The sequence below is a fragment of the Zalophus californianus genome, chromosome 6 (assembly GCF_009762305.2).
Source record: "Zalophus californianus isolate mZalCal1 chromosome 6, mZalCal1.pri.v2, whole genome shotgun sequence".
In the NCBI taxonomy this organism is placed as follows: Eukaryota; Metazoa; Chordata; class Mammalia; order Carnivora; family Otariidae; genus Zalophus; species Zalophus californianus.
In genome coordinates, this window is record NC_045600.1 from 43414535 (window position 1) to 43436267 (window position 21733).

The window sequence follows — 21733 nt, forward strand, 5'->3', positions numbered from 1 at the left end:
ATGAGTCATCTTGGTGTGCCCCAAAGAACCTAGGGGAGTTCGTGTACATCTAGGTATTCAAATGCATTTGTTAATTCAGTTGATTTTTGGGGGCCAGGGTTTTTACCAAAGTGCCCTTAACAAACCCACAAGGCGTACAGTGACAAGAGCTTACACGGGTAGCATAGGTCTCCTGAGATTCTTCAACTTAAAGCAGTAATCACCAAAGCTCAAACAATCAGGTAATCATAACAAACTGCATGTTCAAAATTAAAGCTTCAAAGAGTAGATGAAAAAGCAGAGATGACAGAGATGATAAATGTGGATGATAAGGAGATTTTATATTTAAATTGCAGTAAAATTAAATGCTTTAGTCTGATTTTAAGACAAGCTGCAGATTTTCTCTGTTCAGTGGATTGCTTCTAGGAGTTAGCATTACAACCTTGGAAGTCTTGTTCACTTTGTCCTGCAGCATTTTTTCAGTTGATGCCAATGCTTCCATTGCTTCCCAGTTTTTCTCCCGAAGGTCCTAATCATTTTTAGAAAGAATGATTTCAGTTTATCCATTATTGAAAGATTTTTGCTTTTTTACTTCATCAGTATTTTGCACTGCATTTAAATGCTGGTTACTGCAAAATTATTTCAATGGGAAATATGTATATTAGCAAAAAAATAAAAAGCAATGTTTAGAAGTCTGAATGAGAAAATAAAGATGCCCACTTCCCATGTTTTAGTATACACACCAGATATGCCAGCTATAGAGTAATTACTGTGCACATGTGACAAAGAAGAAAGCATTCAAAAGTAAACACAAACCAAGATAAAAATATGATTTCAGGTACACCAAATATTAGGGGATTAAGGACAGGGCAAATACACAAGTACTGCAAAAAGCTTTACATGTGATTCTTAATCAAGGCCCATTATCACTCAGACTTTCCACTGCAGCGTCACATTTTTTCCTCTACATAGGTTTTATGGAATTAACGCATTTCGAGTCTACCTAGGAATAACAGAGTCACTCCCTGTGCCTGCCCATCTCTTTTGGCATGGTCAAATGTGTATGCCATAAAGCAACCTGACATGAATGTATGAGCTACTTGATCGAGGCTGAAAACAGGGAGGCTGGAAAGCTAAAAACCACATTCTCTTGGAAGAGAAACAGAAGTCATTGGAAACTGAAAGATCTATTTTAACAGCATTTCATTAGCAAATACCAGTAAGGACAATCTGCTATATTTGTCTTTCTTCAGATTTAGAAATCTAAAGAGTAAATTAAAAACAAATAAAAAGCCAATAATCACCATTTCCTGAATGCCTACTTATGTGCCCAACACTGAACTTGGTGCTTCCCATAAATTCTCATTAATCTTCCCAAAAACCCTAAGAGGTGTTTACTCCCATTTTATAGATGGGGAAACCACAGCTGGGGTAGGTTAAGAAATCTGGCCAAATATACACAGCCAGGGTAGGGGCCGAACTAGAATGGACTGACGCCGCAATCGGCTGGCTCTTTTCACACACTCCAGTGCCTGCAGCAATGCTGCAGTGTTAGACTCATTTCACTATGGCCTCCACATCTCAGAATCCAGGTAATAAAACACAGTGAACATGTTAGCAGGTTCGCCTCGGGTTTTGTGCCAAGCGATGCTGTTAGGAACGTTACACAAACATACAAAGGGCAATTCACATACCTAATTTTGACAAACTCAGGGGTGCAAGTGCATGTCAACTTGTTAAATTAACAAATTAATGCAAACTTTGAAAAATTAAACTTTCATTAGAAAACACATATCAATTTCCTACCAATATACCCTTAAGAGATTTCAGTAACATTTTTACCTTGCTCAAGTCTTAGCAATCATACTTTTATGTGCAAAAATTCCTTCTCTAACAAGAATGTTTGGATTCTACTTACAGGTATCACCCTCTGGTCAGAGAGAATTCGAGGAAATCACCTAAATTCACGATCTGTCTATTCAGTAAAAGTATTAGGACTTAAATTTCTTAGGGCACTATCTCTTCCCATTCTAGTATAAATGTTCTGAGGTCCCTAACATGCTTAAATTACCAAAAATTTGAACCATCTGTTAGTTTAAAAGAGGAGGTTCCAGAAGGCTCTGAAAAGACTAATTACTAAAAATACTAGGTTTCAATAGTGGGTTACTTTTAATTTACAAAAAGGCTAGCCCAGTCAAATTAAAAGGAGATGCCACTGATTTTAAAGTACTGAGATGAAAAAATAATTTTTTCAAATAAAAGTTCAACAGAAAGTCAGTTGTATTTTTAAAAAATTAAAAATCTGAACCTTTAATAATTATAGTTTCAATATCTAAAATGATAGAAGTATACAAATTAGTCTTTTCATTTATTCATTAATATCTGTTCTCCAATAAAATTACTCTAATAATTCTCTCAAAAAAGGTACACACAAAATAGTACTTTCTTAGAAATATTAAGAAAACTACAAAAGTAAATTTTTTAAAAATGGTGAAGCATACTTCATTTCAGTGAAGTAATAAAAAGAAAAGCTTTATTCTGACAAAGATTTGCTTACATTGTTTTTCTTCCTCTGGTGTTCAACAGCCTCCTTCAAAGAATCTAACTCATTCTGAAGAACAGTTATTTCTTTCTCTCTTTCTGAAATTCTAAACCAGAACATGAATACACATAGCAACATTTTAGGTAAACAGTGAACATGGTATTTATTACTACAAAATAAAAACAGCAAGTAGATGATGCTTTGCAAAATGTATTAACTTAAAAGGCAAACTCTTTTAAGCTTAGCTATTAACTGTCACCACAGAAAACCTATTTTGTGATGCATTCTTATTTTCAAAAATGACTTTTACAATATGGCATGCTGATATTTGTGCTCAAGAGAAATCATCCCCTTAAGAAGCAGTTCATGAATATATGAACTGCTGCAGTTTATAGTTGTTTCTATTTTTATCTGTGGCAGGGAAGTAGCTACTTTCAGAAGAGTGAAAACGGATGTAGACATATTCCCTTCAATATTTTTCCCAAAAGGTAATGAAATCAGTTATGACTTCCTTTAAATGGCTAACCCACAACAAAAGTATAATATTAATGTGAGGGAGGTATCATTTTCATAACATTCTCAGGTTTCAGGTTTTTCTAATTCTAATGCATTAGTTAATTCCCAGAAATGCAGAAAGCAATGGCAAAGATTCACAATTCAATTCTGTTATAGTTGAGAGCAGGTTGGGTAGAAAGTTAAATTACAAATAGCTCTTAAGAATAAGGCTTATATATAAGAGGTTGGCAAATTAGCGCTCTGGGCCCAAACCACAGTCTTTTTTGGTCTGGCCCTCAAGCCAAGAGTTGATTTTATGCTTTTAAAGAACTGGGGGAAAGAAGCGGGGGGATACAAAACAGAACTCTCTGGCCCACAAAACCTAAAATATTCACTACAGGCCATTTACAGAAAAAGTTTGCTGACCTTTGCTCTGTACAAACTCCAGACTCAATTTACCAGTAAATAATTCTAAACTAGTAAACCAACAACCTTGTAAACGAGTCAAGATAAAGGAATACTTTTTTTTTTTTTTTAAAGATCTTATTTATTTATTTGGAGAGAGAGAATGAGAGATAAGAGAGCACGAGAGGGAAGAGGGTCAGAGGGAGAAGCAGACTCCCCGCTGAGCAGAGAGCCCGATGCGGGGCTCGATCCCAGGATCCTGGGATCATGACCTGAGCCGAAGGCAGACACTTAACCGACTGAGCCACCCAGGCGCCCCGAGAATATTTACTTTTTATCACCTAATACACTTAATGTGGTTGACATCTAGAATGTTCAAACATAACCAACTTAGCTGAAAGGACCTTAAATATACCCTCTTAGAGAAAAATACAAGCCAACAATGAAAGAAAAATGCTTCAGTAAAAAAAATGTCTCCTTAAGGGGCACCTGGGTGGCTCAGTCAATTAAGCATCCAACTCTGGGTTTCGGCCCTGGTCATAATCTCAGGGTCATGAGATCGAGACCCACGTCAGGCTCCCTGCTCAGCAGGGAGTCTCTGCTTTTCTCCTTCTATGCCCCTCCTCTTTTTCGAGCTTTCTCTAAAATAAATAAATCTGCACCAAAAAATTAAAAAGTCTCTTTAAAAGAAAGCGACCATAGGATCGCCTGGTTGGCTCAGTCAGTTAAGCGTCTGACTCTTGATTTCAGCTGAGGTCACGATCTCAGGGCCGTGAGACTGTGCATGGGGCTGGACATGGAGACTGCTTGGGATTCCCACTCCCTCTCCCTCTGTCCCTATCCTGTTTCTCAGCTCTCTCTTAAAAACAAAACAAAAAGATAATAAAATTTTTTAAAAAAGCAACCAGAAAGATTGAGATTTGTTTTTTAATGCAGAAGCAGAAACTTATTTGCATCATTCAATTCCACAATGATACCAGATAATTTAAGGTAAATAAGTAAAGCCTTAAATATATATTTTAACTTTGTTTTCTAAAGTCCTAAAAACCTCAAGATCTCCCTCAACAAACTCCAAATACCATAAAAATGTACAGCAGTTTGGCCAAGGGCACAGCTAAATGCCAGTGACCTATAGTTCAAGAAATCAATATAGAATTAGAAAAATTAGGTGCCGTTAGAAGTTAAATTCTTATCTGAGAACTGTTTAGCACATAAAAACGATTACCACTTTCCAAACTGTGAATCACAATTATTACTTACACTTGTAATAGTTCTTCATGTGAGGGAAAGGATGATGCCTATTAAAAGAGTTAAATGTAATTTCAAAACAAAGTTATTTCTACAAGACTACAAAAAATTAAGCTCTTCCTCAGATATAAATTAACAAAGGTAAAAATACTGCATATTCTGTATGCCTGTCACCAAGTAATTTTAATAAAAATATGTATAAATTTATAAAATGTACTGAGTACTAAATCAAATCTTCCTTGCCACTACATAAACTCTTCATAAACAAGTATTTTATCAATTTCCTACTATGTGTAAAGCACTGAGTTAATGCCCTAAATCTTCCTACTATACAATTCTTATTTGACTATATTAAGCTTCCAAAAGCCAAAAAAAATACCATAAGATGAAATCAAAAGAAAAAAGACTAAGAAAAGTTAACTTGCATGTAAACAGAAATTTTACATAATATGTATAAGTACACAGACCTTCACATATAGTATTTACATTCCTTAATGACTACAATCTCCCAAACTGAACTACTATATTATAACCTTCTTGTTGAGAAGAACACATTCTTTGGCCCCTCATAATACTCTCTAGCTTACATATTTTCAGAAAAATCAAACCATATTTTGGTAACATCTTAAAAAAAAATTATACATTTCCATTCTATTTTTACCAAGCAGAATTATACCTTGAAAAAGTATTTTAAATAGTGGTCAACTATTATTCATAACATTATACATTTCCAAGTTTCTCTCCAATTACTAAATTTGAGGCGGGGGTGTGGTGGGAAATATGGTATACACCTACATTTAAACTGACCTCTATAGGATTTTAACTGACTTGCTAATAAGAAAAGCATTCTGGAGGATGTGAAAACACAGATATATAAAAGAGCTGGAATATAGATAGTAATATTATTTGCATATACCTTATAAATTATAGATTACTTTATCTTGGATATGGCATAGCAAATTACTTTTTTTTTTTTTTAAGGACATCTTCTAAATACTTATAAATAAAACAAGATACTTTAAGTCTCCAGAAAAAGGCAAAATGGTTAAAATACTTACAGACAGTCATGGGTTATATAACTTTTACGACATAAATGAAAGGCAAGCTACCTAATAGTACTTACCTGTTGGTAGTTCTGTTGCTTAAGTTGCTCGATTTCAGATTTGAACATTTTGTTTTCATCCTGTACTTCCTATTTAAACAAAAATTAAACATGAATACCTGCACAGAGATTATTTTCCATATAAATTTTGAAATATAGCATACAAACCAGGGAAATTCTAAAATAGTTTTTTTAAAGTGATCATTTTAAAAGTAATAAGCCCTATATTAAAACACAGTGTAAATTAATCTTGTCATTTGCAACGAGAGGTAGATAGAACTAGAGAGTATTATGCTAAGCAAAATAAGTCAATCAGAGAAAGACAATTATCATATCATCTCACTGATATGAGGAATCTGAGAAACAAGACAGAGGATCATAGGGGAAGGGAGGGAAAAATCAAACAAGATGAAACCAGAGAGGGAGACAAACCATAAGAGACTCTTAACCTCAGGAAACAAACTGAGGGTTGCTGGAGTGGAGGGGGGTGGGAGGGATGGGGTGGCTGGGTGATAGACACTGGGGAGGGTATGTGCTATCGTCAGCACTGTGAATTGTGTAAGACTGATGAATCACAGACCTGTACCCCTGAAACAAATAATACATTATATGTTAAATATATATAAATAAATAAATAAATTAGAATAAATTATTCAGTACCAATCTGGGAGTATGTCTCAATGGAAGAAAACAGAATCCAGAAACAAATCCAAATACCTCTAAGAATTTAGTATAGGGTGAGGTTTCAGCTCAGCAGGGCAAGTTCTAAGTGACATTTTGGGCTGAATATTTCTCTGTTAACAGGACTGTCCTGTACACTCTAGCATGTTTAGTAGTATCGATGGCCTCCAACCTCTATATGCACTAGCACCCCTCCACCTGCTGTGACAACCAAATATGTCTCCAGACATTGTCCCCTGGAGAGCAGAACCACTGCAGTAAAGTAGTAATGGATTCTTTAATAATGTGGATAACCTTTTCCCCCCCCAAGGTTAAAATGTTATTCTCATAACTTACTAAATTACATATGAATAAGACATCAAACAAAAAAGCAAATTATAAACATATCAAAACGTGAAAATATTTTTATAATCATAGAGTAAGAGATACCTTTCATTCCAAGACTTCTCAGGAAATTACTTATATTTGAGTACATAACAGTTTCAAACTTCCAAAAGCAGGGAGGAAAAACACAAATGAAATAAAAAGAAAAATTTAAGAAAACAAGTCACTTCTTATGTGACAAAAGGTTAATTTCTCTTATTATGTAAAAAAAAAAATAATTTGGTAAGAAAAAGTCAACCCAGAAAAAAAATGTGGGAAAAATTAAACGCCAATTAATAGACAAATGAAGTACTTAACTTCTCTCACAATCAATGCAAATTAAAACAATCCAACCATCTTTCAATCATAATACCAAATATTTTCATCTTTGTCAGTGTTGGGAGAGAATGAAAAGGAAATGGCCCTCTACTGGTGTAAATTTGTTAAAACACTTTTGGAGGGTGATTTGACATTATCTAACAATATTAAAAATGAATCCACTTGGCAGAGAAAGAGAATGTAACAGAACTAACACCTGGAGCCAGAAATGTGAGCAAGAGTGGTTGGAGACTGCAGCTATCTAAATTTTGCTATCATTTCAAATTAATGTTCTGTAAGTATTTTCAATATTAACAACACGGAGATGAGGAGATATGGATTTTCAATTTTAACTACCTCTTTTCAAAAAGAAAAAGAAACTGCATAAAGCTTTGACCCAAAATTTCACTTCCTGGAATTTTAAATACAGATATACTAGCAAAAGTATTGAAAATGCACACACAAGGATATTCACTGTTGTAATAGGAAGCACAACTCTAAATAGTCTAGGCAGCCATAAACCAGGACTGGTTAATATAAATGATGGTAGATGCTACAACAGAATACCACAAAGCCATTAAAAGTTGAAGACAGAAATGTGCTTATGTGGAAAGATCTAAAAAACATTAATAATTGAGGGAGAAAAAGCAAATACAAACGTGTGTATAGTTAAATACAGTGTGTTTAAAATAAATACACACAACATATTTTATGAATGGGCACTTTCCTCAAAAGATACACAAATAATTGATAGTTTTCTGAAGAATGAGACCCAGTATCTGGCTAGGAGGAAAGAGTCTCTATCCTATTTTCTTTTGTGGTAGTTAAAATTGTTTAAAATATGCAAAGACAATAATTCACACAATAATTAATTTTAACTAAATATATTCACCTGTAACAGCTTTGTTTTGCTAGAAAGATCACTCTCCCTCTCTTTTAGTATAGTTTCTATTCTCTTCATTTCATTTTCCTTTTCTTTCAACCTAGAATTTTTATAAAGACCTTATATTTAGTTATACACAAAAAAGAACAAACAACCAGACTTCAATATCACCCCCAAGGAAAAACAGATAGCAGAAACAAAGTCTAAAAGCTCTTTCTTCCCAGATTACACCAACTTATAAATTTGTTTTAAAAAAAACATTATTTCCAGAATCACTCAACTCAAAGTACATCATAAAACTGCTGCGGTTTATTTCATAGTTAACATTTCTTAAGTATGGCTTTATCTAGGAAGAAAATCTAAAATCTAAAATAAAAAAAAAGCCATAATTAGTTGACCCAAGAACTTATAATATGCCCAAGCCTTTATAAAGCGATGCTACATATAAATTAATCTGGTTCTCCCTACCCAACAGATTTAAGTCTTTATCTATCTCATGTGAATCCCAATGCCCTTGTCATCCTAAACAACAGAGCTTTAGCATAACACTCAACATTATTAAAATGATCTGTTTATCTATTTCCTCAAGGCATTAGCCATTTCAGTATGGCCGTGCCACAGGGCACAAAACAGATATACTCAGTATCTCTGCTGAATTGAAAGTTATTTTTATCCCACCTTAATGTAGAAAGAACTTCAAAATGTTTATAGGTCTATATGAAAAATGACAAAGAAGCATGCATACACACACACACGCATACACACACGCATACACACACGCATACACACACACACACACACACACACACACACACACACACACACACACACACACACACACACACACACACACAAGTTGGGGGGGAAACCCCAGCAAAACTTAAATACATATTGTTAAGTGAAAGAAGCCATTCTGAAAACCTACATTCTGTAGGACTTCAACTATAAGACATTCTGGAAAAGACAAAATTATGGAGACAGTAATTATGGAGATCAGTGGTAGCCGGAGATTGGGGGTGGTGGGGGTGGCGGCTGGAAGAAGGAAGGGATGAATAGGTAGAGCGAGGAGATTTTTAGGACAGTGAAACTATTTTGTATGATACTGTAATGATGGATACATGTTATTATACATTCCTCAAAACCCACAGAAGAGTGAACCCTAATGGAAACTACGGACTTTAGTTACTAACAATATTTAGACACTGGTTCATCAATTGTAATAAAGGTACCATACTAATGCAAGATAATAACAAGAGAAACAGGGTGGGGGTGGGGGAAAACAGGAACTCTGTACTTTTCTCTCAATTTTCTGTAAACCTAAAATTGCTCCCCCCACCAAATTCTTTTTTTTTTTTTTCAAAAGATTTTATTTATTTGATACAGAGAGCACACAAGCAGCGGGGGAGGGAGAGAGGGAGAGGGTCAAGCCTGGGCTCCAACCCAGGACCCTGAGATCATGACCTGAGTTGAAGGCAGACACTTAATCCACTGCGCCACCCAAGGGCCCCTATTACCTTTTTTAAAAAAGAAAACTGTGATGCAGAAATAGATTTAAAATAACATACTTTAATGAATTATATACCTGCTACAAATGGGCCAGAAATGTGTCTCTAAGCTATAGTAAATGAAACAAAATACCTTGATAATTATACAATGCCCCCATGGTAAACAATTAGCTGTACAAATGAGAATTTTAGTGTCAAGACTAGAGACATCTCCTTTGTCTTCATAAAGACAATGACCTAATATGCTCAATGTCTTACTTTTAAAGACACAGTTTCAAAGCATTACTTCTTAAACATCCATAAAGATTGATGGTATCACAGCAGAATCTCTGAAAAATAATTCTATAGCATGCCAAATAGATGAAGTCCAGATATCCTTCTCACCACTGTGAACTGATTTAGTTAGCTTAAATTAAGAGAACAGACTTTTTAAGACAAAAATTTTCTAGGATGAACATCTATTAAGACCGATACCTCCTATGTTGATCAGACTCAATTATTTTTACTCGTTAGCACAGTAACTGGTATGACAACAGATAGCACTCTCCTCAATAATCAAGTTACTTTCTTAGAGATTCAATAATCTTCATCAAAGTTATAACTATGATTATCTTCTGGTTGATGGGTTTGAACGGCTTGGAAAGGATAAAGTCCCCAGGTATCTGAAAGCACTGAAAGAGACTCTTTCATTATACCAAAAGAAACTTACTAGCTTATTTGCCTCTGGACTTTTTCCTAATTTAATAAGAAATGACTAAGAAGAGGGCGCCTGGGTGGCTCAGTTGGTTAAGCGACTGCCTTCGGCTCAGGTCATGATCCTGGAGTCCCGGGATCGAGTCCTGCATCGGGCTCCCTGCTCAGCAGGGAGTCTGCTTCTCCATCTGACCCTCTTCCCTCTCATGCTTTCTATCTCTCATTCTCTCTCTCTCTCAAATAAATAAATAAAATCTTTAAAAAAAAAAAAAAAGAAATGACTAAGAAGAAACTCACCCTGATATTCAAGTACATTCTGCAAAATAATGAGAAGTTCCTCTTTTAAAATGCTAGCTAAAATTATACTTACACAGTCTCAAGTTCTTCAAATCGTGATGCAGAACATGCCTAAGAAACAGATTCACATTTTTAATTCTAACATCAAAAAGATCAGGTACTACAAACTACAAAGTACGTATACCATATACAAAACACCAATAAAATAAAAACATAATTATATGTTAAAATTAGGCCATTTATAAAACAAAGATAGAATGAACTTTATTTAACTGAATTTTTTATATCCATTTCTTAAAGGATTACAGATTAATATACCATTTAAACACACATACTTAAGTTTAAGAGTCAATCTGAAAAAGGACAGGAAATGTTTTTAGGCTTAGGTTGACAAATCAGGCAAAAGACTTCACAAAGATAAAATTTAACTTATTTTATCAACAACACAACTATGGTACAATAATTTTTATGGCAAGTAAACTCAGAGAAGATACTAACTTCTTTATTTTCTAGCATGGTAAAAAAGAAACTCCTCATTTTTTATGTAATATGCTGGTAATCTGTTTATACTATACCTCTTTCAAGTTACGTTGTGCTACCTCCTGAAGATGAGCTTTTAAAGATTCATTTTCTTCTTGAAGATCCTGAAAAAGAATTGGTATGAATTGAATTGATATTCAAGTATAAAAAAGGTGTTTACTTTTGTTTTTAACTTCTCACCTGTAACCATCTCCCTCGATTAGCTAGGTCTTTCTCCTTCTCTTCTAAAACAGTCTTCATGGTATTCAACCGTTCCTCCTTTCCTTTTAATCTGAAAATAAGTTAATAAGAACTATCAGTGAAAATATTACAGAACTATACAACCAAAATTACTGGCGACTGGAGAAGTAGATTTTAGGTTGCAGATAATAAATTAAGAAGTATAGGACGATTGGGGTGCCTGGGTGGCTCAATCAGATAAGTGCCTGCCTTCAGCTCAGGTCATGATCCCAGGCTCCTGGGATCTAGCCCCAAGGGGAGTCTGCTTCTCTCTCTTCCTCTGCCCCTCCCCCTGCTCATCTTGTGTTTTCTCTTTCTGTGTGCTCTTTCTCAAATAAAATCTTAAAAAAAAAAAAAAGGTATAGGATGATTAAAGAAAAGAGTTCCATCTATCACTGCAGATCCAGATATTGAATAAATTAGGGTAGCCCTACTCTCACCCCATATTATCCTGTTTAAATCAATACCAGCAAATTTAGATCGCTTATTACCTCTGGTTTGGCTATGAAATATATAGTCAGTTTCACAGTGGCTATTAAAATGGGCAAAGAGCAACATCTCAGTCTGAGGTCATATTCAGATTATAAATTATGAAAAATAAGACTTTCCACTCTATCCCCATTCCCATCAAAAAGCTTAAGTTAAATTCTAATGAAAAACTTAAAACCATAACTTTTTGAGATACAATTTCATATTCCTAAAAATACTACTCGAAATTAAATAAAAAGAAACTATGTTTTCATTATAACGGTACTTGATTTGTATTTGACTTGTACATACTTGTATTTAATTTGTGGAAAAGAGATATTAAAGGGAAACGAGAGAAATGGTACTTACAAGTTCTGAAGCTCCTGAATTTGAGAAGTAATAGATAACTGAAATACAAAGAAAAAAGCAGAAAAAAAGCAATTTTATAATTCATTTAATTGACCTTTAGCTTTATGATAAACTTTAAAAGTGTACACTTCAAATTACAAAGATCTTAGCTGAGTTATTCATGCCAAAATGAGAGGTGTTTGGATTCTGCCTTCTCTTGATTCAAATGACAGTAAGAATAACAAATCAAAAATATGAATAAGTCTAAATAATGTGATAATTCTAAAGTTGTGAAAATTAGAGTATTAACTGTACATATACCTCTCTACTGTATCAGAGCTCTTCTTTCCAGTCTTCAAAGCCATCTATCTACTCAACAGTACTCAACATTGTGCTCTTTTTTTTTTTTTACCATACACAGTAATTCAACAGCAACTTTTATCTACCACTGTCTTCTCATAGTTCCTTCAGATTTTGGCTTAAATGTCAGTTCCTCAGATTCTCCTAACCTCTCAGTCTATATTAGAGAACTGTGATCTTTTCATAATACCACACTGTTTCTTTCAACACATGATCTTAAATCATTAACACAGTGCTTTCACAAGTAGAATGAACTCAGGAAATACTGTTGAATAACTTTGGATGAATGGATGAATCCTCACTTCCATGCAATCTCACTCCTTTTTCAGTGAAGCTTTATCAGATTAAATTCACCAAAACCCATCTATGCCCAGTAATCTCGGCTACCTCTGAAATCCCCCAACAAAGTTTGTACTTTGTTCTCTAAGCAAAGGTTGAGCAATACATAGTCTATAACAAAACATTTTAATCCATGCAATTAAAAAAAAAGGTTAAAAAAAGATTTACCAAACTGTTTGGTGTTTAAGTTGGCAAACTAAAATGAAACATTAATACAGAAAACTTTCTAGAAAAGAATTTTTAAAAGTTAAAAAATATATTGAATAAAATATCAAGAACACTTTCTCAAATCAAGCAAAAATAAATAAATAAATAAATAAATAAATAAATAAATAAAAGTACATAACCCAAAATACTTACAGCATACTACTAAAAGTTTTTTCTGAGTAACAAGAAAAAAAACCAAATAGCTCATAAATACACATACACTAAGAAATCTGTCATGCTATGGCTCTGGGATTTTTACCTGTTGAGCCTTTTCAAGCTGGATATTTCCTATTTCTTCTTTTAGAGCCTCTATTTCCTGTTTCAAATCCTTGACAATGACAAAACAGACAGGATTGGACAATGGAAACACAGAAATTGACATAAAATGCAATGTACAGACAAACACATGAAATTAAATGATATTCACTAAAGTTGATAAACAAACAAAAAAAAAAAACAAAAAAAAACACCCAACACAGTTTTCTCTCCCAATACCTGAATAGTTTTCTCCTTATTAGCAACTTTGAGAACTTCTGCTTCCAGAAGCTCTTCCACAGACTTGATCTTTCCATCCTTTTCATGAATCCTTAGATGAAGAAATGCAGTATTGAACTTTAACAGAAATCATCAAGATCCACCAAGACATAAAAAAACAGCACCAACAGGGGTCATCCAAATCAACTCTTCCCATTTTAAGTAAAAGAGCAACATATCTTGCAGATAAGAAGGGAAAAAAATCCTTAAAGTCTTCCTAGAGGGGTGCCTGGGTGGCTCAGTCGGTTGAGCATACCACTCTTGATTTTGGTTCGGGTCATGATCTCAGTATGCTGAGATCAAGCCCAGTGTCGGGCTCAGCACTAAGTGTGGAGCCTGCTTAAGATTCTCCCTCCCTCTCCCTTTGCCCCTGCCCACCCCCTCTTTAAGAAAAAAAGGGGGGTATTCCTAAATGAGAATTAATCAGTAAATACCAGCTGGGTAAGGCTGATACACACAGAGAAGCAGGTGACCTGCTTCAAAAGTGCACAGAGAATGTTAAGGCTTGCACCCTGAAGAATACTGGGAAGAATCAAGTTTCTCTCAACAATACTGGCTTCCAGAGTTCTGAAAGCAGTGGCAGAACGTATACACAATTATGGCATCAAATTTACAGAGTTCAAGAAGAGGATACATGTTCTCTATATCCAGTATAACCTGGTTGTTTTTTTCAATAGTTCTTACTGCAGAAACAAAATTAACAACGTGATGCCATAAGTTAAGAAAATGAATGGAATCAATTATAGAAATAGATGTTTTAGCAATCACACTGCACTAGGAAAGCACAGCTAAATTCCCTTAATCCATCAGTAAAAAATCTAGAGTGAAGGTTAAACTAACATACAGCTGTCTAAATTGCACAGAACAAGATTTATGAGCACTAAGAAAATGGACCAAAAGAGAAAGACCAGTTTAAAAATGTCATTACTTACACTTTCTTAAGTTCTTCAACTAGAGATGCAAAAGAAACCTGGAAATAGGAAAGTATCCTACTTAGTAATTTGCTCAAAATATAAATGAATTCAGAAATAGAGGAGTATATTATCCTTAAATTTTCCACTATACCAAAATCCAAATGAGAACAGTAAACCCAGGAATTGATTCTTTCTAGGTTTTTTTTTTAATGCTATAATTATGAAAATTAAAAGTACTCTGAAAGTAGCTTTAAGGCTACTGATGGTTAAGTGTAGGCCAAAAGAAAAATCAATACATACATGTTACAATTAATAATTCTAACCAGATAAGAAGAAAATACAACTAGGAAATTGCCTATTTCAGATAGCTTTTTCTACTGCTATTTAGAGTCTTTCTTTATATTTGTACACTCAAAACTTTTATCACTTCAGTAAGCAGCAATGACATCCTATCTAAAGTACTCTACCCAGTGGCTAGCATACAGCTATCATTCAATAAATTGCAGCTTCTAGTACTGTTAATCAAGTCCCTGATCATTCACAGATTAAAACTATGATTGACAAATTCCACACTGGTGAAAGGAAATAAACAACAGACCTGCTGTATATGAACATAACAGGTTTGTGCATTGTTTAAAAGAGAATAGTTGCAGGATCTACTGAATATATTACCTGATCATTTTGCTTAGCCTTTAAGTCTTGAACTTCTTTCGTCAGAGATGAATTTTCTGTTCTTATTGCCTTTTTCAAAGATACAGAAGCACAATACACTTTTACTTTCTAAAAAATTAGCTATCTTCAAAATATCCTAATTTCTCATTTTTCTTTAGCTGCTTCTTTCCCTCTCTGGAAGGCCCTTGTCACACGTCTACAATTCTGTAACTTCTAGAGATAGCCATTTAATTCATTTATCCCAAGTATTTTTACTTATGTTTCCACAACCTCAAGAGCACAGAGTATACCACTTGTAAAGTCATTTCTCCCCCTAAACTCAAATACATCTTTAAACATTTCTGCCAGCAACCCTGTCCTAATCAAGTTAGTTAGGACTAATGATAATCACAAAACAGAACTGGAGTCTCTCCCTTCCCTGACCTCCAATACTATTTCATGAACTTATGAAGTCTGTTAGTTATCATCTGGGCATGGTGGAGGTGCGGAAGCTTTTTACAAACCAAAAAAAAAAAAAGTATCTATTTCATTAAGACAATGAATGCTACAATCAACTATGCATTTTTGTATTCCTAATAAAATGTTAAATTTAATGGAAAAAAGGTATCATATATTCATTAAATGTGGATAAGTTTTAAAAAGTTATGGGAAAAATCTTAAATTACAGTAATCCCCTTCATGTTCACGGACAAACCACAAGGAAAACAAATGTACAAAAATGTTTTACATTCAGTTCCTCCTCTTTTGTGGCCACTTGAATAAGTCCAGTTTCAAGTAGTTCTTCTACAGTCTTCAACTTCTCATCTTTTTCTTGAATACTGAAATCATAAATTTAAAACATATTAACTATTTTTCAAGGTAAATGCTATCACTGCTAAATATTTTCTATCAATCAACTCCTGTGTCCCTCATTTCTTATAAACTTAATTCTAGGGAGGTTTCTGAGGATCTTTGATCATGGTCTAAATGTACTTCTTTACAAGTAAAATGTGTTCAAGTAATACATGCTTATTTAGGCTAGCCTAAATAAATAAAATCATTGCCACACCTAACACCACAAACCTAATGTAATCCCAAATCAAACCAATCAACAGCATACTACCTTCTTCCATTATGAAGTACAAAGAGCACTTTAAGAATCTAGATTAATATAGTTAATAATTCTGTTACCTCAAATTTGGTAGAAATGAGTCATTAAAATATAATAAGAAAAAGTCTTACCATTTTTCCATTTGTTCCACAACATCTTTATTAGGCTAAAATAAAAATCACCCAAAAAAGGAAAAAAGTTTAATTTTACTAAGTTTGCATGAGGCAAAACTAGTTTAAAAATACAATTCTATGAAACTTGTTTAAATTAGATCCAAAATTTAAGAAGGTGCTCTACACTTGGAAGACTGCTAATAATTAAAGAATTATTTAATTCAGAAAACACAAGACAGAAGAGAAGCAGCTACACAAAAGACACAAAAAAAGACAAAGTATACTATGAGCTAGCAAAATGAGTTAGTTTTTAATTGCCATAAAAGAAAATCTTAAGAATAAAGAAGAGAATGTGCCTTAATTCTATGTCAATTCCATTCTTCAAATATGAAAAATCCAAGGCTCTAAAGCCTTGAAGACGAGGAAGGAGACTTTGTTCTTTCTTCTTCTAAATTGATTTTTTGACTTTTTAAAAACTAAGGTATAACATTTATATGGGCAAGTGCAAAAATCCTGTATACAAAGCAATTAATTTTTAACATGTAGATATTATGTGACCACCACCTAGACCAATATATAGAATGTTTTAAAACTGATTATAAATTGCAGGAGCAACACATGAATATATTCTCCTTACAAGGAGAATTTAATGCCTTACAAGGCATTAAAACATGACATGTAAGCTGACCCCTACTTCTAACCACTTCCCTTCTAGCATCTCCCCAGAAACACAAAAGTCCCCACTGCTATAATTTATTTTGTATCCAGAAGAGGGGCTTCCTCCTTAGCATTCCCAAGCCTTCAGGCAGCTAAGCAGCCTACCAAAACAGGCTTCAGGTGTTTTGCTTTGAACATTTTTTCTGCCCATCCCATTCCCTACCTGTACTCCTAATTGTGCTAGTTTCTTACTCTCCCCCCAATTTTATTATAACCATTTTCACAAATACTATTAATTTTTCCATTGCCAAATCCAAGTCCTAAGACTCCACTTCTTACATATTTCTAAAATTAACCCCCTTCTCTTCAATGCCTTACGTTAGGCCCTCGGCTTCATTCATCTCAAATATCACAGTACCACACCATTCTTCTCTCTGACTGTTGCCTATAAGGAATATTCTGTGAGGGATACAGGAAGAACTTCCCAATGGGAAAAATTTCCCTATCACCAGAAAGGAGACGGAGTTGTCAAAAGTATATTAAGTCAGGTTTATAAACTATGAAAATAAATCATGCAAGAAGTTTATAAATCTTTCACCAGATGGGTTTTTGTCCATCTTTATTTTTGATGATGGCCATCTCACATAAGATTGAACAGGCGCAGTTGGGTGGCTCAGTCAGTTAAGCATTGGACTCTTAATTCCAGATGAGATCATGATCTCGGTCGAGAGACTGAGCCCTGCATCGCGGCTTCACGCTGGGTGTGGAGCCTGCTTGGGATTCTCCCTCTCCCTCTGTCCCTCCCCCACCACCTCTCCCCACTCCCTCCCAGCTAACACACACACTATCTCTTTAAAAAAAAAAAAAAGATTTAAAAAAAATTTGTGGCTGTGTATGGTGATGTTAACTATTAACTAGACTTGTTGTGATCATTTCACATTATCTACATATAAGCCCATCTGAAACTAATGTTTTATGTCAATTACATCTCAATTAAAAAAAGACAACACTATTAAGTCCAAGTTATCTGCACCTTAATCACTTATTGTATTATACCTTTAATCCTACACACTTCTCCCTCACACAAATTCAAATACCTCATTGTTACCAGAGTGATCTAAAATGCTGACAAAACACTTATTCATCCTTGCAATATCTTTCAGGGATTTACCAACATGCTAGATCAAGTTCATGGTCCATACACAGCATACAAAAAGTCCTTCATGATCACGCCTTAGCCAATCTTTCTCTACTCCTTACACTGCATACTTTGCACTTCTACAACATGCCAACTAACTCTGAATACACCAGTCTGGCCACACACCGCTATGACTTTTAACACTATTCCCTCAGCCTGGATTTCCCTTTAGCTGTTGGGCAAGTTTGGCAGGCCCTTCTCTGTGGTACCTCTTCACCCTCACTGTCCTTCAGATAGAATTCATTATCTCTTCCTCTAATGCTGTACCACAGTTCAAAAATTTTATTCATCATACTTTTCTGTGTTACATATCTATCTTCACACTAGAAGCCATATTCCTGAAGGCAGGAACCAAGTCTCATTCATCTCTGTAGCTTCAGCATGGAGCACAGCATCTAGCATATACTCAATTCATAAACATGTAAACATGTAATGAAATTAATTTCCTTTAACAAAGTTAGTTTAACATGTACTGTTGCTCATCAGCTTATCAAATACTCAATTGCAGAAAAGTGACCAGCTGAGCAACCATCCAACCTTTTTCACTTTATATATTGGCCTAACCCAATCCAATTTTGTTCTCCCCAATTTCCAAAACTACATTTTATACAATAATAAATAATAAATTCTTCTGCAATAAAACACAAACAGGCAAACAGGCAACAGGGCAAAGAGAAAAAATTTCCTACTCCTATAGTTTTTACTCAATAAAAATCTACTACAGTAAGAATAAAAATGCTGCTCCTTTGCTATTAAAAAAAAAGGGGGGGATAACTCAGAACCCTGCCTCCCCAGAAGTTTTATTTTATTTTGAATAAATGAGATACTAGTAACTGATTTATTTGCATCATTGGGATTATCATACAGGCTTATATCCACATGGAGCCTTCCCTTCTTTAATGTATAAACAGGTTATCTTACCTGGTATTTGTTGTCTTTCTGCTTCCTACACCTAAAGAAACAACAACTTGGCACCATCACTGGTTTCTGTTTCAATAAGCTCAATCTTTTCCTCCCAGATAAAAATCCATGGAGCAAAAAGACTGATTTTTTTTTTTATGTAACTAAACTGTTCATGTCTCAACTGTCACTTAGAATTCTGACTGCTGGATAGGAAGGGGTTAAAGAAAGGTGGAAATCGAAAAAATTAAGATTATACTAATCTTCATCTCTTCTTTCACTAGTGATAGCAATAAAAATGACCAGAGAAGAAGCCAAAGAGATGGTTCTTTGGTCGGCCAAGACGAGAGAGCTAAGTCACAACTATAACCAAAACACACCATCATAGTTACATGCTTTCTAAGCTATTTTTAAAAGAGAGAGCTTTAAGAACAAGAAAAATTCTAAGAATTACCAAAGAGCAAATCTTAAATTAGTACCACAAAGTAACTTTTCCCTAATCAAATTCTTTTAAATAAATTTAAAAAATGTGGCTATAAAATTTTGTTTTGTGGACTGTTCATTAAACTTCCTAAAACTATTCTTCATTAAAACAAAACCTATCTCATGAAAAAAGTTGTTATTTTAACAGAATATCTAAAAGTACATGGAAACCTTAGTAGTAGATAGAAGGCTGATTCAGTTAAGGTAGAAATTAGGGGATTTTCTTTTTAATATTAACTTCCACACATATGGGGAATTTTACCTAAGATATTAGAATGGCAATTCTTAAGTCATCATATTCTCTTTAAGGAAAAGAAAAATGTAAGGCTAGTGGTTTTGTTCTTGTCTAATGATGGAGAATACATTTTTAGTACAGAACTAAAAGATTAAAAGATTCTAAAAGTTAAAAGATTTGCAAAGATTCCTGTTTTCTTTACATGTAAGAGTTACCAGCACCTTTAACACTGGAATTCCAGGACAGAGTCATACATTTCTAGGCATTTGTTTTAACTCCCGTGAAGTTAATTTAAGGAAGTATTTAAAACCTTATACACGGAAATAAGTGTTCCAGAATCTCTATAACCAACTCACAACTTAACATTCTGCTTTTCTGGGTAAGAAATAACACAACCAAAAATTATCAATCACGTTTTACCTCTTCGAAGTCATTAATGTTGCATCTCACACCTGGTATTTTTTTTTTAAAGATTCTATTTATTTATTTGAGAGAGAGAATGAGATAGAGAGACCATGAGAGGGGGGAGGGTCCGGGGAGAAGCAGACTCACTGCTGAGCAGGGAGCCCAACGCGGGACTCGATCCTGGGACTCCAGGATCATGACCTGAGCCGAAGGCAGTTACTCAACCAACTGAGCCACCCAGGCGCCCTCACGCCTGGTATTTTATGTAGCTACTAAAATACAGCTAAACTGTAACCAGAGACTCTAAGACACATCCAGACTTCAGAGATGATAAATTGAGGGGGAGAATTCTTACAATTGATGAAATGTATTTTATAAGCCATACCACAACAAAGAGAAACGAGAATAAGACTTAAAAAATTATTTTAGGATTACAGTGGCATGAAGTCATGTCCCCGCACTGCACTAAATATCATCAGTTTAGCATTATCTCCTCTAGTGCCTTTTGTTTGCAAGGGTAAACTATATACAAAGTAATAAAGAATACACAAGGCACTAACATATTCAAGAGGGGAAGGAGAATAAGTACATTTCTTAAACAGATGTTAACAAATACTTCCACAGTATTTGGCACAGCTACTTTACACCAATTCAATACCTGCACAATGTGAATTTTAAAATAAAAAATAAAGCATGCATCTGTGAAAAGAAGTGCTATCATTTGCAGTAATTTACATTTCAGCTTCTAATACAAGCTCCCAAATTTAACACTATTAGAAAAACATTCAAAGCTTCTATTTTAATGTGTCATCTAATATCAAGAGTTTCTAGAATATTTTTAAACACTGGAATCTGAAGAGCTCTGTAGGAGAAAAGGCTGAAGGCAACTCTTAGGAACAGCCAAAGGATGTACACTGCCTGGGGCTCTAGTTTATGAAGCCATGCTTACTAAGGCTGCTATACTTTTGATGGCTTGCTATAAATACAGAAGAGTCCGATGACAGTAGGGGGTAGGGAGGAGATGAAAAAATAAATATTTCAAGGGAAAGGAATTAAGGTTTAAGATGCCTGCTTAATGCCAATCACTAGGCTAAGCACTACACATAAACTTCCCCATTTAAATCTAACAAGCTTATGATGTAAATAAAATCTCAGTGTGAAAGATTTGGAATGAAAGGTCTCAGAAAGGTTAAGCAATCTGATCAACATCACTCTGCTTTTAAGTGCTGGTAGCAGGTTTCAAACCCACTCTTTTTTAAGAAACCATGTTGCCTTAGAAAAAAGGCTCCAAAAGTGAAAGATTTTTATCCTGAGAGCCAAATGTATCAAAATGACTTAAATGCTTTTTATGTATTCTATTGCACTTTTTTTTTAAGTGCTTATAAAAAGGAAGTTAGCATTAGCTTCCCCTCAGGGAAGAAAAAATATTTTCCTTAGACACTTGATAAGCACAAGATGAACAGATGCAATGAAAAGATACATCCATACTTCGGAAAAACTCCTCAAAATGAATGAGTTGGTTAATATTTAAGAAGAACCA

The 21733-nt window shown here is 34.4% G+C and overlaps 1 protein-coding gene across 9 annotated transcripts in view; it reads right to left on the reverse strand.

Moving 5' to 3' along the window:
- Positions 1 to 21733, reverse strand: part of KTN1 (kinectin 1) — a 116344-nt gene that overhangs the window by 21465 nt on the left and 73146 nt on the right. For 4 of the 9 annotated variants that reach the window (XM_027569164.2, XM_027569169.2, XM_027569167.2 and 1 more), the window contains exons 19-33: positions 16334 to 16368; positions 15840 to 15930; positions 15113 to 15181; positions 14459 to 14496; positions 13488 to 13578; positions 13252 to 13320; positions 12108 to 12145; positions 11232 to 11322; positions 11087 to 11155; positions 10585 to 10622; positions 8026 to 8116; positions 5793 to 5861; positions 4682 to 4719; positions 2537 to 2627; positions 422 to 508 (exon numbers count right to left, since the gene is read on the reverse strand). In XM_027569164.2, coding sequence (XP_027424965.1) covers positions 422 to 508; positions 2537 to 2627; positions 4682 to 4719; positions 5793 to 5861; positions 8026 to 8116; positions 10585 to 10622; positions 11087 to 11155; positions 11232 to 11322; positions 12108 to 12145; positions 13252 to 13320; positions 13488 to 13578; positions 14459 to 14496; positions 15113 to 15181; positions 15840 to 15930; positions 16334 to 16368 — 1005 coding nt within the window. The remainder of the gene's footprint in view (positions 1 to 421; positions 509 to 2536; positions 2628 to 4681; positions 4720 to 5792; positions 5862 to 8025; positions 8117 to 10584; positions 10623 to 11086; positions 11156 to 11231; positions 11323 to 12107; positions 12146 to 13251; positions 13321 to 13487; positions 13579 to 14458; positions 14497 to 15112; positions 15182 to 15839; positions 15931 to 16333; positions 16369 to 21733) is intronic. The other 5 variants (XM_027569168.2, XM_027569172.2, XM_027569171.2 and 2 more) reach the window with 2 other exon arrangements.